General features: G+C 44.8%; 1 protein-coding gene across 1 annotated transcript in view; it reads left to right on the top strand.

The window, feature by feature from the left end:
* Positions 1-1,669: 1,669 nt before the first annotated feature.
* The window catches only part of PMPCB (peptidase, mitochondrial processing subunit beta), a 31,120-nt gene continuing 10,667 nt past the window's right edge, over positions 1,670-22,122 (top strand). Inside the window, exons 1-7 of the mRNA XM_075857319.1 lie at positions 1,670-1,783; positions 5,092-5,232; positions 14,413-14,499; positions 15,744-15,873; positions 17,203-17,401; positions 20,931-21,010; positions 21,138-21,244. Coding sequence (XP_075713434.1) covers positions 1,688-1,783; positions 5,092-5,232; positions 14,413-14,499; positions 15,744-15,873; positions 17,203-17,401; positions 20,931-21,010; positions 21,138-21,244 — 840 coding nt within the window. The 5' untranslated portion in view covers positions 1,670-1,687. The remainder of the gene's footprint in view (positions 1,784-5,091; positions 5,233-14,412; positions 14,500-15,743; positions 15,874-17,202; positions 17,402-20,930; positions 21,011-21,137; positions 21,245-22,122) is intronic.

Raw genomic sequence — 22,122 nt, 5'->3', positions numbered from 1 at the left:
GAGCGATTGTCCGAGAGAATAAGAAAACAAACGAGCTGCAGGAAATGTGCTAAAAATAAACATAAGGGCAGATACAGACGAACATTGCGTTTTTGCGCGCGCAAACAACGCAGCGTTTTGCGCGCGCAAAAACCATTTGACAGCTGCGTGTGTCATCCGTGTCTGATGCGCGGCTGCGTGATTTTCGCGCAGCCGCCATCATAGAGATGAGGCTAGTCGACGGCCGTCACTGTCCAAGGTGCTGAAAGAGCTAACTCTTTCAGCACCCTCGACAGTGAATGCCGAACACAATATCGCAAAACCTGTAGAAAAAAAAGAAAAAGTTCGTACTTACCGAGAACTTCCCGGCCGTTGCCTTGGTGACGCGTCCTTGGTGACGCGCCTCTCTTGACATCGGGCCCCACCTCCCTGGATGACGCGCCAGTCCATGTGACCGCTGCAGCCTGTGCTTGGCCTGTGATTGGCTGGAGCTGTCACTTGGACTGAATTGTCATCCCGGGAGGTCAGACTGGAGGAAGACGTCGGGAGTTATCGGTAAGTCAGAACTTCGTTTTTTTTTCTACAGGTTCATGTATATTGGGATCGGAAGTCACTGTACATGGTGCTGAAACAGTTTAACTCTTTCAGCACCCTGGACAGTGACTATCTCCTGACGTCGCGTACCGATAATTTTTTTGCCGGGTTCGGCCAAAACGAGTTCGGCCGAACCCGGTGAAGTTCGGTTCGCTTGTCCGGCTTCGCTCATCGCAAAGACACTCCGTTTGGATGTTCGGAAACAGAAAAGCATGTGGTGCTTTTCTGTTTTCATTCATCCTTTTCACTGCTGTTGCGCGAATCACGCTCGTCCCACGGAAGTGCTTCCGTGTGGTGCGCGTGATTTTCACGCACCCATTGACTTCAATGGGTGCGTGATGCGCGAAATACGCAGTTATTGAACCTGTCGCGCTTTTTGCGCAGCAGACAAACGCTGCGCAAAAAGCACGGACTGTCTGTACTGCCCCATAGACTTGTATTGGTCCATGCGTGCCGCGTGAAAACCACGCGGCCCGCACGGACCGAATACACGCTCGTGTAAATCCCCCCTTACTCTCATAACCTCTAAAATCCCCCCGTGCTCCAGCACCGATGTTCTGGTTGTCCCCAGCGGTCTTTGTTTACTTGTCCTGCAGTGATGACGTGCCGTACATCCACGTGACCGCTACAGCCAATCGCTGGCCTTAGCGGTGATGCTAACAAGAACAGCATGTTCGGCTGCAGAGGACACATGGAAAAATGGCACCTTATCACTGCAGGACAAGTAACCAAAGACCAGCGGGGAGAATTGGCGCTGGAGTGGCGCGGAATTTTATAGGTGAGCAATGTTTGGTTTGTTATTTTAGCACATTTCCTACAGCCAGTTTGTTTTCTTATTCTCTCAGACAATCTCTTTTTTTTTTAAATGCCTGCTAGTGAAAAGGCTGGGTCACTGGGGCTTATGCCCTTATATTTGTTTTGGAGTCAATTCCTTTCCTAGGCCGTTGTAACTCTCTAGTATAATGGAGATATAGCTGGAACTGATGTTCATTCATAGCTGTTACATCATATCACAGTACTTGAAGTGTTTGGAATAGGACATCGACTACACAGGAGAAAACAGGAATCTGCTTATCTCCAATGACAGGGCAAGTTTGAGGGCGGAAGTTACGTCATGCATCTGCTCAGCGCAAAGATGGCGGCGTCCATGCTGAGACTTGGTAGCTCTCTGGGGCGGAAAGTTATTAGCGGCGTGACAAGCAGGTCCCAGGTAAAGTAACCGGGTGGACTATGTGCTCCTGGGAGACGTAGTTACATGGAGGGAATGTTACATGACGTGCGCCGGGGGCTTGTAGAACACATGGAGCCGATGCTACTGAGCTCTGCTCTTTGTTGTACTAGGTGCATGGACGGGCTCCTCATACCTACTAGAAAGTATGGCAGTGTTCATACGGGCGGCGTTTCTAATCACAGACCTTTATTGCATATTGGTCGTATATAGTGAGCGACCGCCTTCACTTACCTATTTCTGTATCTCCCATAGACTTTAATGACCCCGATGACACAGTGTGCCTGAAATGTTTGTCATTGGAAAGCCCATATGTAGGGAAAGAGTTTGTCGTGTGATGTCCCGTTTATTAATCTGGTAATTTCTCCATATATTATTAGCATACATAGTTGTAAAATGTCAGCCAGACAGACATGAAGAAAATGGGGGAGTTTAAAGAGGCTCTGTCACCAGATTTTGCAACCCCTATCTGCTATTGCAGCAGATCGGCGCTGCAATGTAGATTACAGTAACGTTTTTATTTTTAAAAAACGAGCATTTTTGGCCAAGTTATGACCATTTTTGTATTTATGCAAATGAGGCTTGCAAAAGTCCAAGTGGGCGTGTTTAAAGTAAAAGTCCAAGTGGGCGTGTATTATGTGTGTACATCGGGGCGTTTTTACTACTTTTACTAGCTGGGCGTTCTGACGAGAAGTATCATCCACTGCTCTTCAGAACACCCAGCTTCTGGCAGTGCAGACACACAGCGTGTTCTCGAGAGATCACGCTGTGACGTCACTCACAGGTCCTGCATCGTGTCGGACGAGCGAGGCTACAGTTGATTCTGCAGCAGCATCAGCGTTTGCAGGTAAGTAGCTACATCGACTTACCTGCAAACGCCGATGCTGCTGCAGAATCAACTGTAGCCTCTGGTGTCGATGTGCCCTCGCTCGTCCGACACGATGCAGGACCTGGGGCAGGAAGTGACGTCACAGCGTGATCTGCCAGAAGCTGGGCGTTCTGAAGAGAAGTGGATGATACTTCTCATCAGAACGGCCAGCTAGTAAAAGTAGTAAACACGCCCCGATGTACGCACATAATACACGCCCACTTGGACTTTTACTTTTAAACACACCCACTTGGACTTTTGCAAGCCTCATTTGCATAAATACAAAAATGGTCATAACTTGGCCAAAAATGCTCGTTTTTTAAAAATAAAAACGTTACTGTAATCTACAATAGCAGATAGGGGTTGCAAAATCTGGTGACAGAGCCTCTTTAAAGGGGTTTTCCCGTCAGGGACTTTTATGACATATCCACAGGATACGCCATATATGTCAGATAGATGCGGGTCCCACCTCTGGGACACGCACCCATCTCTAGAACAGGGCCCCCTAAACCACGTCCTACCTTTCACTGGTCCTTCTGCAACTTGTAATATCCGACCATGAAATCAGAAAACAGCGTAGCTCAAGGCTACGCAGCTTTCGTAACTGCCATTTACTTCTATGACGGTTAAGCGAGCTACGCTGTTTTCCGATTACATGGTTGGAATTTACAAGTGGCAGCGGGAACCGTGAAGGGTAGAGCGGGGATTATGGGGCTTCGTTCTAGAGATATAGGCAGGTCACAGAGCTGGGACCCGCAACTATCTGACACCTGGCATATCCAGTGGATATACCCTAAGGCTGGGTTCACACACCATATTTACGGACGTAATTCGGGCGTTTTAGCCTCGATTTACATTCGAAAATACGGCTCCAAAGCGTCGGCAAACACCTGCCCATTCATTAGAATGGGGTTACGATGTTCTGTGCCGACGGTCATTTTTTTTACGCGCCGCTGTCAAAAGACGGCGCATAAAAAAGATGCCTGCGTCAAAGAAGTGCCTGTCACTTCTTGAGACGTAATTGGAGCCGTTTTCCATTGACTCCATAGAAAAACAGCTCCAATTACGTCCGTAATGGACGCAGCGAAAAGCGCCTGCACATGCCATTACGTCTGAAATTCAGGAGCGGTTTTCTCCTGAAAACAGCTCCGTAATTTCAGCCATAACGGACGTGCACGTGTGAACATACCCTAAATGTCCCTGATAAGCAAACCCCTTTTAATGCAGAATTGACAGCGCTGCCCCTTTATCACTGGGAAGTTGTATGCCAACAGAACGTGCCTTCTAATAGTACAGCATCAAACAAGAGTTGGTAGTTATTGGCAGCACCCCCACTGTTCTTGTATAAAACTCCCTTGACATGTATGAAATCTTATTTGGACTGTATACTCATTGTAATAATTTTGTAGAGTCTTAAGGCCCCATGCACACGACTGCAAAAAAAAACTCCATAATTGCGGGCCGCAATTAAGGACCAGCCCAGTTCTATTTGCCACGGACACCTTTCCTTACCGCTATGGAAGGGTGTCCGTGCTGTAGAATTGTGTCGGGAAATATGGAGCATTTCCTACTTTTAGTTTTTTTTTGTGGCCGTACTCCCATACCTTGTATGGGAGCACGCCACGAAAATGTGGCCCGTGGGAGTCGGCGGCCGGCCTTGCCTGCGGGCTGTGATTACGGGCAAGGCCGTGTGTATGGGGCCTTACAACCTAGTTTATAATTATGCTAGTACTGAATTTGATAAGCGCCCCGAATACGCTTTGGTTGCCGCCCAGTGGCCAGATGTAAACATTCTGGATGTCCAGGCATTTTGCTGATATCAGTGTGATCCCCCTTTACGCTAGATAGGGAATATTGCTGACAATCCACCAGCCCTTCTGGCCCTGAAAGATGCCCTTTAGATCTATCATTTGCCGGACTGGGGTGCAATAGGTAAATAGATATTTTTTAAATAGCTTACAGGTGCTATGTGGAGGAGGGTAGGAGTAAGAACCACTAGAAAACACAAGGGGAGATGTATGAAAACTGGTGTGAAGGAAGAGTGAAGTAGTTGCCCGTGGCAACCTATAAGGTTTCCGATTTCATTTTTCAAAGGGCGTCTGAAAAATGAAAGATGGAATCTGATTGGTTGCTATGGGCAACTACGCTTTGCACGAAGTCTTCTACATCTATTGACCCTATAGACTTCCTGCTAGAGGTTTTCTTAGTCCCTGCTAATACAGTGCAGCTTCCATCTACATTTCTCTTGTTTAAAAACCAATATTGGATCCTGCGCTGTATGAACAAGGAATAAATGCTAAAGTATTTTTGGTTGATAATAGTTTTTAAGCAAAGTTTTCATGTTTGGAAAATATAAACTTATGTTTTATATGTAGCGTTGTGTTCAGGATATATAATTTTCTAATGTACTCTCTGTGTGCAGCCAGTTCAGTTTGGTATAAACAAATACCGATCTACCCAAGCAGCGACACAAGCAATATTGAATGTCCCAGAGACTAAGGTAACCACGTTAGAAAATGGTCTTCGAGTTTCCTCTGAAGATTCTGGAATTTCTACTTGTACGGTAAGCTGACTATATGAAAGATTTACTTTGTGCCCTCCAGCTTATTGAATGAGGGTTAAAAGAGAACTGAACATTTAAAGAGGCTCTGTCACCAGATTATAAGTGCCCCATCTCCTACATAATCTGAACGGCGCTGTAATGTAGATAACAACAGTGGTTTTTATTTTGAAAAACGATCATTTTTGAGCAAGTTATGAGCTAGTTTAGATTTATGCTAATGAGTTTCTCAATGGACAACTGGGCGTGTTTTTACTTTTTACCAACTGGGTGTTGTACAGAGGAGTGTATGAGGCTGACCAATCAGTGACCAATCAGCGTCATACACTTCTCATTGTTCCAGCCCAGCATGATCCACAGCACAGCGTGATTGTTCAGTGAAAGAAGTAAACACGCCCAGTTGCTTAACCCCTTCCCGACATCCGCCGTATATATACGGCGCGCGCCGAGTGGGGGAATATGGAGCGGGCTCACAGCCTGAGTCCGCTCCATAGAGCGAGTGTGTCGGCTGTGTGTTACATCCGACACTTCCGGGTTACGAGCGGGATCGCGCTTTAGCGCGATCCCGCTTGTTTAACCCGTTAAATGCCACGTTCAATAGAGATCGCGGCATTTAAATGACTAAAAACTGGGGGCGACCCCCTGTTACGTCTCAACGGCCCCCCCCCCCCGCGGCAAGATCGGGGGGAGCCGTTGGTTCACACGGCTGCCTGGGGGTCTGACGAAGGCCCCCAGGTCCGACATCTTGGTACTCCTATGAAGCTCTGCCTCCGGCAGGGCTTCATAGGGGACTGTCAGAATCACGATATACTGCAATACATTAGTATTGCAGTATATCGTGCAAGCGATCTAACGATCGCTGGTTGAAGTCCCCTAGGGGGACTAATAAAAAATGTAAAAATTAGTTAAATAAAGTTTTTTTTTTTTTAAAGGGAATGTGTTGCCAGCAAAACATGTTTTTTGTTTTTTTTTTTTTTAGTTAAACAATTAGTGTGTAGGTGATTAAACATTGTTCTAATTATTTTTTTTTTTCACGAGTCAGGAAATATTATAAATTGGATTCTAATTTATAATATTTTCCATTGCTGGTCACTAGATGGAGCAATTTCCAAAATTGCAGCATTGCATGTGTTAAAGCAACCACATTGCTTTATGCTGCAAAATTGGGTAAAAATCCCTCGCTCTAGTGAGCTCTCAGCATCCCCCCCTCCTTTATCCTGGCTAGTGCCGGGAGAAACGAGGGGTTTGAACGATGTAACCTCCTACACTGTGTGTCGCCATTTTTTGAGCTAACATACAGAGTAGAAGGTTTACATACAGTAGTAAACACACAGTAAAACACGAACATACATAGAAATAACTTACCTGCTCCAGTCGCCGCCGCTCCCTCCGGTCCATCTGCTCCGTCTGCTGCCGCTGCTCCATGTGCACAAGTCCGGAAGCCGCGACCGGAAGTAGTAATCTTACTGTCAGGCCGCGACTTCCGGTCCACAGGAAAATGGCGCCGGACGGCGCGCATTTCAAATTGAACTGTGTGGGAGCGGCGCATGCGCCGTTCCCACACAGCGGCGTACATGTTAGTGGATGGAACGGGCCCCGTTCGCAGTCCCTATGGGACTGGAGCTGCCGTATTCCATGTCTGTATGTGTCGTTAATCGACACATACAGAAATGGAAAAAAAAATGGCAGCCCCATAGGGAAGAAAAAGTGTAAAAATAAGAAAAAGTAACACACAAATTAATCCAAACGTTTTTAATAAAGCGCTAACATCTTTAACATATTAAAAAAAAATTAGTGGTGACACTTCCTTTAAAAATTAAAAGTTCAAAAAACCCCTCTTTTCCCATTTTTCCCGTAGAGCATAGTAAAAAAATAAATAAATAAACATAGTTGGTATCGCCGCGTCCGTAAAAGTCTGAACTATCACAATATATCATTATTTAAGCCGCACGGTGAACGCCGTAAAAAAAAATAAAAAATTGTAAACGCCAGAATCTCTATTTTTTGTTCACCTAATCTCCCACAAAAAATTAAATAAAAAGTGATCAAACCGTCACATTTACACCAAAATGGTATTATTAAAAACTACCGCTTATCCCGCAAAAAAATAAGCCCACATACCACTTAATCGACGGAAAAATAAAGAAGTTACGGCTCTTGGAATTTGTCGAAACAAAATAAATTTTACTTGTAAAAGTAGTAAAATATAGAAAAAACTACACATATTTGGTATCGGCGTAATCGTATTGACCCATAGAATAAAATTAACATGTTGTTTTAATTGTACGGTGAATTACGTAAAAATGTCGCGCAAAAAACCATGGCAGAATCACCGTTTTTTCCATTTTCTACCCCACAAATAATTTTTTTCCCGTTTCCTAGTACATTATACGGCAAAATAAATGGTGCTACGAAAAACTACAACTTGTCCTGCAAAATCAAGCCCTCATAGTACTATAGCGACGGAAAAATAAAGGCGTTATGGCCTTTGGAAGGTGGGGAGGAAAAAACGAAAATGAAATCTGAAAAAGGGCTGCGGCGTGAAAGGGTTAAAACACAATACACGCCCAGTTGGAAATAAGAGAAAACACGCCCAGTTGTCCATTAGAAAGGCTCATTTGCATAAATATAAAATTGCTCATAACTTGGCCAAAAATGATAGTTTTTAAAAAAACAAAACGTTACTGTTATCGACATTGCAGCGCCGATCACATGCAATAGGAGATAGGGGTTTGATAATCTGGTGACAGAGCCTCTTTAATTTATGCAGTCAGTAGTTCATGGGTGATGCAGACACACTCGTCCTGTTTGTCATTCTCTTTTTATCTATGGGATGTGCCTGAGCGGACAATGTTATTAGATAAAAATAATCAACACATCCGTTTACTTTAGAACCCTAGTCTACAATATGGCAAAAACCTTTAATGGACACTAAGGCTGGATTCACACGAGCATGTTTGGTCCGTAAAGGACGGAACGTATTTCGGCCGCAAATCCCGGACCGAACACACTGCAGGGAGCCGGGCTCCTGGCATCATAGTCATGTACGACGCTAGGAGTCCCTGCCTCTCCGTGGAATTACTGTCCTGTACTGGAAACATGATTACAGTATGGCCACCAGGGGGAGCACTTCCCAGAATTACAGCGAGGTGAATAAGGCAAAGCAACCTGACTCACAACTGCCGTAAATGTGGGACGGAATCTAACCCCCCCCCCCCCCTCCTACAAGCCAGGAAAAGGTGTCTTCAAATTGCTAAGCAGTGTCCGGCTGCGATTCTGGGTGTGATTCTGCAGCTGGCAGAAGTTATAGGACACACCAAAAGGCTAAGGGTATGTTCACACGCTTACTCAACAAAGGGGAACCAGATCCTGATTTTCAGCCATTTTTTGGCTGCCGTTTTTGGAGCTGTTTTCCTATAAAGTCAATGAAAAACTGCTCCAAAAACGTCCTAAGAAGTGATGTGCACTTTATTTTGGCGGGTGTCTTTTTACGTGCCGTTTTTGGAAAACGACCACGTAAAAAAACGCCCTGTCGGAACAGAACGCCGTATTTTGCATTGAAACCAATGGGCAGATGCTTGTAGGCGTTCTGCTTCCAATTTTTCAGTTGAAAACATTGGTGTGAACATACCCTTAGAATGATGAAAGTGAAGTGAATGACTTTTCAGTTGACAGGTTCACACGGTGTGTGTTTGACATGTTGTTTTGCACATTTTACGTGCCAAAAACCACATAAAAAAACGCTTGATTGTGTGTGTGTGTGTAGGTAGGGGGGGGGGGGTGCTTGCCACTGATTCTTCAAAACATCTGATAAGTGGTTATGAAGTGTCAGCGGCGCCCGTGCACACTCCGCTCTGACACACACGCACCACTGCGGACACGGGAAGAGTCTTAAAGGGGTCGTCTAGGAAAACATGGCGCCGCACCTGTCCTCAGGTCGTGTGTGGTTTTACAGCTCTGTCCTATTCACTTCAATGGAGGTGAACTGCAATACCAGACACAACCTGAGGACAGGTGCAGTGCTGTGTCTCCAATACGGACACCCCCTTCTGTCTTGAGATGACCCGACGGGGGAGGCGGGTGTCAGAGCCACCCATCGCCATCACTGCAGACAGAAGCACACAACTACGGCATGAGGGCAGGGCTTGTCCTGAGTGCACTATCTCTTGTTATGGACGGATTTATAGTCACATGAACCCCGTCTGCATCAGAACCGCTAACCTAGGTCCGATCACATGACAGAGGGGGATCCCCAAAAACCTTGTGCACCCTCAGCCCGTCCATCCAGCCCTTTCCTGGTTATATCTGTTTCTGGGAAAGCTGGGTAACCACAATTGCCCCTCCTACTGGAGTGTGAGAGGTTCGTTAGTCACATCCCCAAACAATCTCAGCACAACTAGAGAGATTTACTGTTCAGGGGTCTGGGAAAGCTGGGTACCACACTAACTGCGGGCATATTGTTTATCACCCAGCTTTCCCAGGACAGGAACCTGTGATAAACACCTGAATCACTGGTCGAGGAGAAGAACTCGCCTCCCCCCAGGACACCGGCAGACACCACAACCTACACTACACCAACTGTCACTACACAGGGGGGGGACACAGTCACATCATGTGTGTACGGCAGACACCACAACCCACGCTACACGGGGGACGCACAGTCACATCCACATAATGTGTGGACGGCAGACATCACATTACAGAGAAGGGTAAGCTGCGTCCTTTATACAGAGTCTCCTGTACGACTACAGGGGGGGGTGTCGGGGGTCACGAGAGCGGGGGTCTGTGATAGAGAGAGGGACAGACAGACACACACCTTACCTGAAGTGTAGCTGGTCTTCATGATGGCGCCTGCTACCTCCATACAATCCAGCTTCTCTGCTGTGTGACTCTGACCTGCGTCTACGCAGTACAGAGCCAGATAGCAGAGGCAATGAACGGCAGCCCTGTGCATTGTAGTTGCCGTATTCCATCTGTGTATGTGTCGTTAATCGAAACACACACAGAGATGGAAAAAAAATGGCAGCCCCATAGAGAAGTAAAAGTATGAATACATTAAAAAGTAGAAAGCGACAACACAAATAAAAAAATTTTTTGTTTACAGCATATTAAAAGCAATATAATTAAAAAAAATCATGACACTTTCCCTTTAAATGCCCAAAATATTATCGTCGTTGGCAGCACATCTCCCTGTGTAAATAGACGTGCTGTTGACATGATAGAAATGTATGGGGACGAGAGATCGTAGTAAAGAGCGCTCATCCCTATGAAAGGAGCAAACGAGTGTCGATCAAGGAGCTGTCTTTTTAATCGGAGCTCGCTTACAAGGCCCACTTTTGGCTATAACAACCAGCACCGATCGACCAGACACTCGTTGGTCGGTGCTAGTTTTCTCCTTTCCCAAAAAGCTATGATCAGTAATGCATGAGGACGAGCGATCGTTACTATGATTCCTCGTCCCCATACATTACCATCATGTCGACAGCACATCTCTCTGTTTATACAGGGAGATGTGCTGCCGACAACGATATGTTCTGCTGCATAAACGATACAATCAGCCAATGAACGGGCATTTGCTTATTCATCGGTTGATCGTTGCCTTGTTTACACAGGACAATGATCGGGAACGAGTGTTCATATGAACGCTAGTTTGCTCGATCATCAGCCCGTGTAAAAGGGCCTTTAGTTTTTAAAGAATTTATGCTAATCTGATAGTATACCTGATATATATAAATTTTTTAATCTGCTTACTGTTAAAATTTAGTTGTCTCCCTTCCTGTAATCTGCTGTCCATCCCCTGTTGTCAAGCATAGTCTGTCCCTAGTAGGGATGCACGATGCATCGAAACTTCGATACTGTTTCGATACTTTGCATCCCTAAACGGTTCGATACCGCTATTTCCTGTATTTCGATACTTCGCTGCGCAGCCGCACAGCTCAGTATAGTAATACATGAATGTATGAGAGCGGAGCTTCAGCTGTGTGATACAGCCATTGCTCCGCTCCGGAGTACTGATAACAAGTGCCGTGGGGTCAGGATGATGCGATGCGGCCGGCGCTGCACTAATGAGCGGCGGCACAGAAGACAGAACATGGCGGGCGCACTACAAAACACCCCCATGTTCTGTCTTCAGTGCCTGAACCGCCGCTCATTAGTGCAGGGCCAGCCGCACCTCCTCATGCTGACCGCGCGCGCACTTCCTGTCAGGAGCGGGGCAATGGCTGTATTACACAGCCGCAGCCCCGCTCTATAACGGCGGAGATCAGAGAAACCTCTCATCTCCGCCGCTATTCTCCTGAATGCTGCGATCACAGCTGACTGCAGCATTCATGAGAAAATGAGCAGGGGGGATGCCCCTTGGATCGCGTCACAGGGAATTCCTGTGACGCGATCGAGGGCCATACCATATATGGGCAGACAGCCCAGGGTCTATTGACAGAGCCCAGGGTCTATTGACAGACCCCAGGGCTGTCTTACCATATTTCTTGTTGTTAGGGCACAGGCTAATGTACTGGGATATATCTGATATATGTCAGTACATTAAAGTTTAAAAATAAAGTAAAAACAAAGTATTGTTAAATTTAAAAAAAATACACATTCACCCTTTTTACAATAAACATTAAAATAAGTCTCAATACATAAAATATTCACACATTCAGTAAGGGCGGCACAACTATTTTTTTGCATAATTTATGATGTATACGCTGTAAAAAAAATAATTAAATAAACACTGCTTTCATTCACTTATTAATGTGAGGCGCGAGGTGCAATGAATTTAACCTCCATGTTCCTCACATTAATAGTAATTAACCCCATCATGTACCTCGCACATTAACCCATTATGACTGAGATATGATGGGATTAATTACTATTAATGTGAGGCGCATTCAAAATTCATCACACGTCGCGCCTCATCAGAAAATGAAGATTTTTTTTTTTTTTTTTTTACTGTTGGCAAAGTATCGAAATTGGTATCGAAATCGCAATACTAAACGAAGTATCGGTATCGAAGTCCAAATTCTGGTATCGTGACATCCCTAGTCCCTAGTTAGACGGACTGCAAAAGATGGGGGGTGTTTCTCTTTATTTCCTGCCCATAGAAGTCTATGGAGAGGGGAATGAGAAGTAGAGTGGCACACGTTGCCCATACAAGTCTATGGAGGAGGGAGCAGATAGAGAGGAGACACAGGCTGCTGGTAAGGGTTATATGTCACCCCAGTGCTGTATTCTCAGCTATGATGCTCGTTACCAATCTATGATATCCGCTATACTGCTGCAGATTCTATATATGTAAAAGATAGAGATAGGAGAGCAGGATTCTGCTTTTGTGTGTGTAGTGTATAGAAGACATAATAGCCGTTAGGCTCCACCCACTAGCTGAGACAATGGCCAGAAATGGTGTTCCTCATGTACACACATGACAGCGTATTCTTCCGAAGTTTTTGAAAATAACCTAAAAGAGTTGTCTAATGAAGATAACCCTTAACCATATGCCACTACAAGGAGTTTATTGAGGGGTATAGTGAGCATTTTGACCCTACAGATTTGTTTGCTGACTTTAGTGGAAGTAGGCCGTGAAAATGAAAAAAATCAGTTTTTTCTAATAAAATTTAACTTTCGCTCAGATTTTTCCATTTCCATTATAAATAAAGGAGAAAAGGGACCCCAACATTTGTAAAGCAAACTCTTTTGAGCATAGCAATGCCCCATATGTGGTAATAAATTGCTGTTTGGACCCACGGCAGGGTTAGAAGGAAAGGAGCACCATTTGGATTTTGGAGCTCAAATTTTCCTGGAATGGTTGTAGCGCCATGTCACATTTGCAAAGCCCCTGCGGGACCAAATCAGTGGAAACCCACAAAATGTGACCCAATTTGTAGTGCAATGCATTACTGACCTCACTGACAGCAAGGCTATTAGGCTCCGCCTCAGGCCGGGCCCTAATGGGCTTCCGTAGGTGGCAGACCAGGAGGCCATTGTTAGGCCACCGGTTACCATAGCAACCCCCGGCGATGCTAGCGCCGTTCCCTGCCGTTACGACAGGTGCAGGCTTGTAATTTACTTACTGTTAACATTTAGTTGTTTTATCCATGCAAATTCTGTGTGAAGTTACTGTCACTAGGTGTCTCCCTTCCTGTTATCTGCCGTCTGTCCCCTGTTAAGCTTTGACCAACCCTGTTTACAGAGCAAAATTACGGCTGTAGGAGGAGGGGGTATGTCACGTCACTGCCTGCTATAGAAGTTTATGTAGAGGGGGGAGCAGAGAGAGAGAGCGAGTCAGCAACAGACACGCTGCATGCGTCGATGGAGGGGGGGGGGCTCAGCATGGGAAGAAAGTAGGAGCAAAGAGAAACACAGAGGCGCTGCTGGTATGACGTACATCTTACCTGAGTGCTGGATTTCAGTTATGCTCCTCATTACTGCTGTATAATGTCCTCCATGTTGCTGCAGCTTCTATATATAAGCGATAAAAGAGGAGAATCCTGCTCCCCTATCTCTGTGTGTGCTTTGTATAGAAGACATGATAGCCGTTAGGCTCTGTCCACTAGCTGAGAGACTACTGAGAATTAGAGAGAGAGCCTGCAGAGGGGTAAATAATGCTGAAAACAAATCGTATCATGGGCAAAAATAGTGTTATTCCTCATGTACACACATATGACAGCTTATTCTGAAAGTTAGGTACGCTTTAAAGGGGTTGTCAGTTCCTAAAAATTGATGGCGATCCTCAGGATAGGCCATCAATAGCTGATGGGTCCGGGTTCAACTCCCGGGACCCCAGCCGATCAACTGTTTTGAAAAGGGGGTGCACGCTCGTACGAGCGCTGCTTCCCCTTCATTTCTACTTGCTCACTGTGAATCGTCTACACGGATGTAGCGGTGATTTACAGGTATTGCAGCCGCCTTCTCCCATTTGAAGTGAATGGGAGAAAAGACTGCAATACCTGTGAATCGCCACTACGTGTGTGTCGACGATTCACAGTCTGCAAGAAGAAATTAAGTACGAGCGTTGCACCCCTTCAAAACATCTGATCGGCGGGGTCCCGGGAGTCAGAACCCTACTCATCAGCTATTGATGGCCTATCCCTATTTTTAGGGACTGGACAACCCCTTTTAAGTGTAAAATTTCAAACGTGCAAGAGAGAACCGGATCAGTTGGTTTTTAATATGTATCATTTTAATTAGGTTGGCCTTTGGATAGATGCTGGAAGCAGATATGAAAACCAGATGAATAATGGAACTGCCCATTTTTTGGAGCACATGGCATTTAAGGTGAGTTTAAGCTAACAAAATAAACCAGCAGACACTGTAAGGTGTTACAAACTTTGTGAGGGGACTTTTAACTAGAAAGATCCTGATGGTAGAGTAGAGGAATTTGGGTGCTTAAAGAGATTGTCACCAACTTTTGCTACCAATAACTACAGTAGGCAGAAAATAAAAGTTCAGACCCGGAGTCAGAATACGTATTTACTTTGTGTTTACTTACTCACTAACCCTCGCTGTACTCTAGATAATTGTACGCACGCAAAAAAGCCCTAAGTAGTCCTCATTGAACTGCACACGCCGTGTAGTCCTCCAGATGCAAATGAACCGCTCTGATCTCCGTCCATCCTCCTTGAGTGATCAATTCCCTGACACCACGCCTGTAGCAAATCAACTAAAGTCTTGCTCTAACAGAGCACTGCAGCGTGGTGGGTAGGGTTAGCCAGGAGCTATTCAAAATGAATATTCATGATGTGGGGCAGAGAGCAGCGGTGAGTGGGCATCGTATGGACATGATTGGCATGGGCTTCAGAGACATTTCAGGCAAATTACAAGGGAATGCGGGTTGGTAAAAACGAAAGAATTACATCACTAGACACATTGTCTGTGGCACTTTGGCATGGTTACAGCTGGTTGTGGGGGTTAGAGGTGGTTTTCTCCCTTTTGACCTGCCCTATTGTTTTTGTATCAACCTCCTAACAGGAGTGATTCGTTTTATAACTTTTTTAGAAAATGATAACAAGTTTCCTAAATATTCTGTGAAGCACCTCTAAACTCTTTTTCAATGGTAAATCCAATGTGCCACTCTGGCAGAGCACTTGAAGCATGCCTGTAGTTACAACAAGCAGTATATATGGTATGTGGGATATAATATTTCTAATGGGATCCAATCCCGTTTTTGGTATGAAGTATGCAGCTCCCACAAAAAGGGCTAAGGTCTCATTTTATGCAGACCAATGATGCTGTATATTGGAGGAAACGCTTTCTGTAATAAGACACGCGGTACTATGTGGCCAACAATATCCCCATCAGTGCGCGATACATTTCTGTTTTGTGCCCCGTGTTACAAGCCAGAATGCACACGGCTGTTAACATGCGGGCTACTTAATAAGCACGTCTGAATCATGATGTCGCCCACCTTACTCGTGTGTTTTAATCTGAAAATGTTTGTATAGTGTTGTACTTTTTTTTAATTCAGTTTATAGCAAAACATGAAAGTAACCCTAGCCCTAATCCTCTGCTTTGTGTTAAAGGGAACAAAAAAACGTACCCAACTGGACCTGGAGCTGGAAATAGAAAACATGGGTGCTCACTTAAATGCATATACATCAAGAGAACAGACGGTGTATTATGCAAAGGCCTTTTCCAGAGATCTGCCTAGAGGTACTTGACAAAATTGTTCACATGTTTCAATGATCCAGAACCACAACTTGCTGTATTTTTCTTTTTCTTTTTTCCTTTTAAATATTAAACATACCCTTTGCTTGAATTTGCCTGTCTGGTACAGATATTGCGTCAGGATTTATGCAATTCTGTTGTATTCATTTATACCTATACAACATAAGAGAAATGTCAGTATACTAATCCAGTCTCCAGGAAGTGCTTGGGTACAGTTCCTTCACCATACGTATATTGTTGCTATCCTGCCCGATCTTAGCCTAAGGCTGTGCAATAGAGCTGGAACTGAACCCCCCTCTCCTCTGATGACCTTGTCCCGGAAAAAAAAAATTTTGTTTTTTTATTATTAAAACCTGATCTAAGTAACATATAATTTTATAATAAGAAAAGGTATTGCGTCAAGACAGGGCATGTGGAAAGGGGCTATTAAGTCATATAAACTTCATAGAGAACACGTCCTTCCCCATCTATTAATCAAAACAGAAAACCACTGCATACAATGGCTGTCACTCTTGAGGGCTTGGTGCTGCCATGTAATGTATGGTGTCCCATTCCCTTAAATGGGGGCTGTGAAATACTACCTTTCACTGCATGGGAAATGTACGGCTTTCTCCGATAAGTTAATTGCCATGGGTAAAAGCAGCCACATGAGCTGATCACTAATGATAGTGCGCTTAAAATTATTGTATGTAAAATTGGGTCGTTTTGTAAAAGTAAATGCGTATAAAGGTTAGGGACTCTGCACAGAGTTTTGCTTTGTAGTGTATGTGCGATCGTATAACAAACTAGGCCTATCGGCTATCAGTATGTACTAGATTATGTTCTTAGGGGGCTGGACAAGGACGGAACTCCAAATGAGCTGTTGACTAAGATACCAAGATGAAATTCAGGAGAATCCCAGTGTAAAGGCCCTTTTACATTGGCCATTGCTCGGGGGGGAACGGGTGCTCGTATGAACGCTCGTTCCCGATCATTGCCCAGGGCAGTGATTAGCCGACAAGCGAGCAAACGTCAGTTTATCGTCTGATCAGACCTTTTATGCAGCCCAAAAAATGGTCGCTTTTCAGCAGCACATATCCCCAACAAGATGCAAAATGTATGAGGACGAACAATCGTATTAACGATCGTGCATCCCTAAATATTTTCACTATTGCTCAGTTTAAAAGGAGCAAATGAGCACCACTCGAAATGCTGTTGTCTATCGCCGCTCGTTACCGGGACGAAAATCGGCCGATGTAAATAACTTTAGTTGCATGAAGAAAGCTTGTGTGATGATACTCTGTACAAACCTGTTATTTGAAACCTATTTTGCAGCTGTGGAGATCCTTGCAGACATTATACAGAACAGCACCCTGGGTGAAGCTGAAATTGAACGTGAAAGGGGAGTCATCCTACGTGAGATGCAAGAAGTGGAGACTAATCTACAGGAAGTGGTCTTTGACTACCTACATGCTACTGCCTATCACAACACTGCTCTTGGAAGAACCATCCTTGGACCTACTGAAAACATAAAGTACGTAGTAGTTATAACTTGGCCATAAACTGGTAGATTTGCCCGCAATCCAGGTGGTATAATTTTTGTCTATATGCATTGCTGTACATGTATGTTCTCATGGCATAGTTAATTAACCCTTTAGCTGCTGAGACAATTTTAACACTTAACACACAAATTAAAGACTCAAACTTTGAACTTTTTGTTTAATGTAATATATGTGTTTTGTCATTTTTAAACATTTTCCTAATATACATTTATTCAAGGTTGTATTAAGTTTTAGCGCTGCAGCTTCTATATATCCACTAAGCATAGAAGCTACATAATGCCGCTGTAAGCCAAACTTGTCAGTCAGCTGAACCGGTGACTCCTGTGTGCCTCTAACACACAACATAAAAGAAATACCGATCAAATCTGAGTTAATCAAACTTTTTTTCCTACGTAAAAGGTCCAGTTGCAAGAGAGCCGTTTCCTCTCTCTTCTACTTCCGCTTTTATCGTTAGGGGAATGAACTGCACGCTTTGCTACTCCCTGCGATGTTGTGCCACTTGTTCCCTCAGCGCTGCAGGCTGGGTCTTCTATGTCAGTCCCTGGCCTTCATCTCGGCCACATGACGCCCCCTCTTGGTCACCTGATTACTGCGGCTCTATCGGCTGGCTGGCTGGCATACTCACATTGGCTGCTGGGAAGTATTCTTATGGAGGCAGGATCAGGAGCACGGCAGCTGCTCTCCAGCGCTGGCTTCTGGGGGGCGGTATTTTCTGCTTCCTGTGTCATTCCTTAGCAGCTTCTGGGTACTGAAGCCATTTCACAGTGCTACTGGTCAGAAACACTTCTATATTCTGTTGCTCCTCAAGAAGTCTGTTTCTCCTAAGGAGTCACTTTTTTTTTTTTTTCTCCCCAGAGGGTCACTCTTCCCATTAACCATGACTCTTTTGGTTGTCTGTTATTTTGTGGTCTGTTTTTCCTACTCTCTTGTGGCCCTACTCATCTAGGGAGGATTCCACCAGGCAACCGGCTCAGGCGACCCTGGTTGCTTACTTTAATTATGGCTATGTGTAATAAAAAGTCTACATGCGGTCAGTCTAACACATTTTGCCCACAGTGTCTGCAACCCAGGACCCCCCTGGACATGGCACCACCTGAATGGACAAGATTCTTTGCTCCGTGCATAGGTGACGTTTTCATACTCTCCCAAACCATTGTTGTGTCTCTGGACCGACCGCCTGCCTCCAAAGATACCTTAGATGGATAATCGGGCTTCCAAAAAAGCCTTCGTCGGTCTTCTCTTTGTTGGTGGCAGACTATTTGAAAAGCGTCTGGACGAGATTGTTTCTAAAACTATGGGAGGAGGTAAGAGTTCTCTTTTGTCTTAGCACAGCCCCCACCGTTGTCAGCCTTCCCTCCGCTCTGAGGCTCTCAATCTTAACCGTACTCCTCCGGAATGTCGTTCTCTTCTCAGAGACCAGACAAGAGGACTGGTCACCCTATCGAGCCCAGTGCCCTTACCTTCAAGTCTAGACCTGATGGCAAATGCGTTCTAAGACCCGGAAGTTCTCCTCTTTCAAGACATCTTCATCCTGAATGTGCCTCCTGCTTGTGTCGTCTATCCGAGTATTGGGAAAACTGCTTTCCAACCTACCTGGGCGAGGGATCCCAGGGCCATCGTGGTTGACGCCTATTGGACGAGTTCTCCCTCCTGTAGCTGCCCCCCCTTCTGCTCTTGCCCAGAGTGCTCAAGAGGGAGGGAGGGTGACCCTGCAATCCTGGTGGCACTGACTGGCCTCTCCAGTCCTGGTATGCTGACCTAATCTTCCTGCTCACAGACAGTCATTGGCATCTTACAACTCAACCCAACATCCTTTCCCAAGGTCTGCTATTCCACTCCACTTTACGTCAGATGTGTTTAACGGCATGGTTCTGAAGGCCCAAAGTCTTTCTGAGCCAGTCATCCATACGATGTTGAAGGCCATGGAGCCTCAATCAGCCAAAGTGCAACATTGTACCTGGAGGCTTATTTTTCCAGTTGTGAACAGCGTAGTTTCTATCCTTTGGTATGTTATATGCCTAGAATCCTGTCTTTCCTGCAATCAGGCCTTAAACTGGGAATTGGATTGTCTTCCTTTTAAGGGGCAGGTTTCTGCTCTATTCCCCTTTGTCCTCAAGTGAAGACTTTCCTGCATGGAGTGGCTCATGCCGTTTCCTCCGTTCAGACATCCCATTGAGCCTTGGAATCCAAATTCAGTCTTACTCCTTTCGAACCCAGTCTTACTCCTTTCGGAACTGCTTGCCCTGTCCTTCAAGCCCGCCTTTTTGATTATCCATAGGAATAATGTGGTTTTCCGACCTGTCCCATCCTTCCTCCTGAAGGTCGTTTTGGCTTTTTGTGATAATGAAGAGATTGCTCTCCCTAAGGGCTTTGCATTGCCTTAACGTGGTGAGAGCATGCTATGTCTATCTGGCTGCAACAGAGTCATTTTGACGCTCCTATACTTCTTTTTGTGGTTCCTGAAAGCCCACACAGAGACTTGGCAGCGTACAAAACCACCATTGCATGTTGGATCTGGTCTGTGATTTCGGAAGCCTATTTGTTTAAGGGCAAAGTTCCTGGTCACTGTCCATTCTACAAGACTTGTTGGTGCCTGCTGGTCAATCAGGCATTTGCCTTCGGTTTTTCAGGTCTGCTAGACTGCTACCTGGGCTTCGGTGCACACCTTTACCTAATTGTACCAGATTCTTTCTTTGGCCTCCTGACGCCCGTCTGGGTCGCAAGGTACTGCAGGCAGCTGTGCATTAGGTGGGCCAAATGTCTGTACCTCTCCTGTGTTTTTTCTCCCCACCCTCTGGGACTTCTTTAAGACGTCCCATGGTGCTGTGTCCCCTAGTGATATTAACCATAAAATTAGATTTTTGTATCTTTTTCTCCTTGTATTAAGTGAAGGACACAGAACCTGTTCTGGCTGTTTGGTAATTTTTCTACCATGGAAATTTTTTGGGGTTTTGTTTTTTTGTCATCTCCCACTGCTTCCTGTACAAACTGATTTAGATAGTGTCTGTGGTAAGGGCATGGCCTGCCAAGACTTTTTCCTATCTAGTGTCCATGTAGTTTATGTAAGCAGAAACCTGGCACATTGTAAAAATGGCATCCTGCACTTTACACTCATGGGCGCCTTCACGCAATTTGCATCAAAGCGTATAGTTGTGTAAAAATCAATTAGAAAATAATGTTTGTGGCTAAAAGTCTAATCCAAGCAGAGCCTGAGATGCACAACACCTCCTCTCAAAAATAAGTGTTTATACATGCCATCTATCTCTATGGCTACATGCAAATATCTTCACAAAAGTAATACAACTGCATAGATCAAAATTCTCCATGGACCCCAATTTGTGTAACTTTTCTAAAAGTCTGTGAAAGGATGTAGTTTGAATCTGGCCTCTATAGATATATTTCTGCTCCATGTTGCTATCATATGTAAACACTACGTGAACCTGTTTACATGTATCAAGTGAATTTTGGTGTAAACTTATTTCATGCTTGTTATGACTACAGATCTATAAATCGAAGTGATCTGGTTGAATATATAACCACACACTATAAAGGACCTAGGATTGTTCTTGCTGCTGCTGGTGGTAAGTTTTCTGGGGTAGCTATAGTTGCCTCCATTCCTATATAATACAACACTCTTCTGAACAGGCACATCATGCTGTATGTTGAATAAACTTGGTTTATGAATGTTTATAATATTCTTGGTTTCAGGCATCTCACATGACGAGCTGCATGATTTAGCAAAGTATCATTTTGGTAATCTGCCAGCAACATATGAAGGAGAGACTCTCCCTCCATGCACCTTCACAGGTAGTGAGGTAAGCACCTCAAAAGAAATCACAATGTAGCCGTTGTTCGTTCACAAGGATACAAGTATATTTAAAGGGGTTTTTCAGTGAGAAATAATTTGAAGGCCTATCCTCAGGATAGATCATCAATATCTGATAGGTGGGGGTCTGACTCTTGGGAATCCTGTTGATCAGTTGTTTAGAAGAGAGAGCAGCGCTCGTAAGAGCACTTGGCGGCTATCTCTGGCAGTGCCATAGAGAATGAATGGAGCAGTAGGGTGCATGCGCGACCAGCTGCTCCATTTATTCGGGGGAAACGGGACCCCCGTTCTCGTGAGTGGTGGGGGTCCCAGAGGTCGAACTCTCATCCATCAGCACGTTATCACCTATAATGTGGTTAGGGGATGACCTTTATTTTTGGGACAACCCCTTTAAAGTTACAGGAATGTCGTCTTCTAGTTCAGTACGCCAAACATATCAATATCTACATATACACACACAACTGCCAGACTGCCACTATTCAAGTCCTGTAGATGTTATGCTGTTTGGTCATTTGAACCTGTAACTCCAAACACCTGCCCATTGATGTCAATGGGAAATACGGCATTCCATTCCCACGGGGCGTTTTTTACGAGGCCTTTTAAAAAACGGTGCGTAATAAAACGCATGTAAAAAAGAAGTGCATGTCACTTCTTGAGCTGTTTTTGGAGCCGTTTTTCATTGTCTCAATAGAAAAACAGCTCCAAAAATGGCCGAAAAAAACGCTTGATGCATAGAAAACGCCTGAAAATTAGAGGCTGTTTCCCTTGAAAATCGCTCCTGTATTTTACAGCCGTTCTTTGTGTGAACATACCCTAATAGTTACTAGACCTTTCCATGGGCTATATGCAGATGACTGCACCATTACA

Source organism: Rhinoderma darwinii, chromosome 3, assembly GCF_050947455.1.
Source record: "Rhinoderma darwinii isolate aRhiDar2 chromosome 3, aRhiDar2.hap1, whole genome shotgun sequence".
NCBI lineage: Eukaryota > Metazoa > Chordata > Amphibia > Anura > Rhinodermatidae > Rhinoderma > Rhinoderma darwinii.
This window is presented reverse-complemented; position numbering and strand designations above follow the sequence as displayed.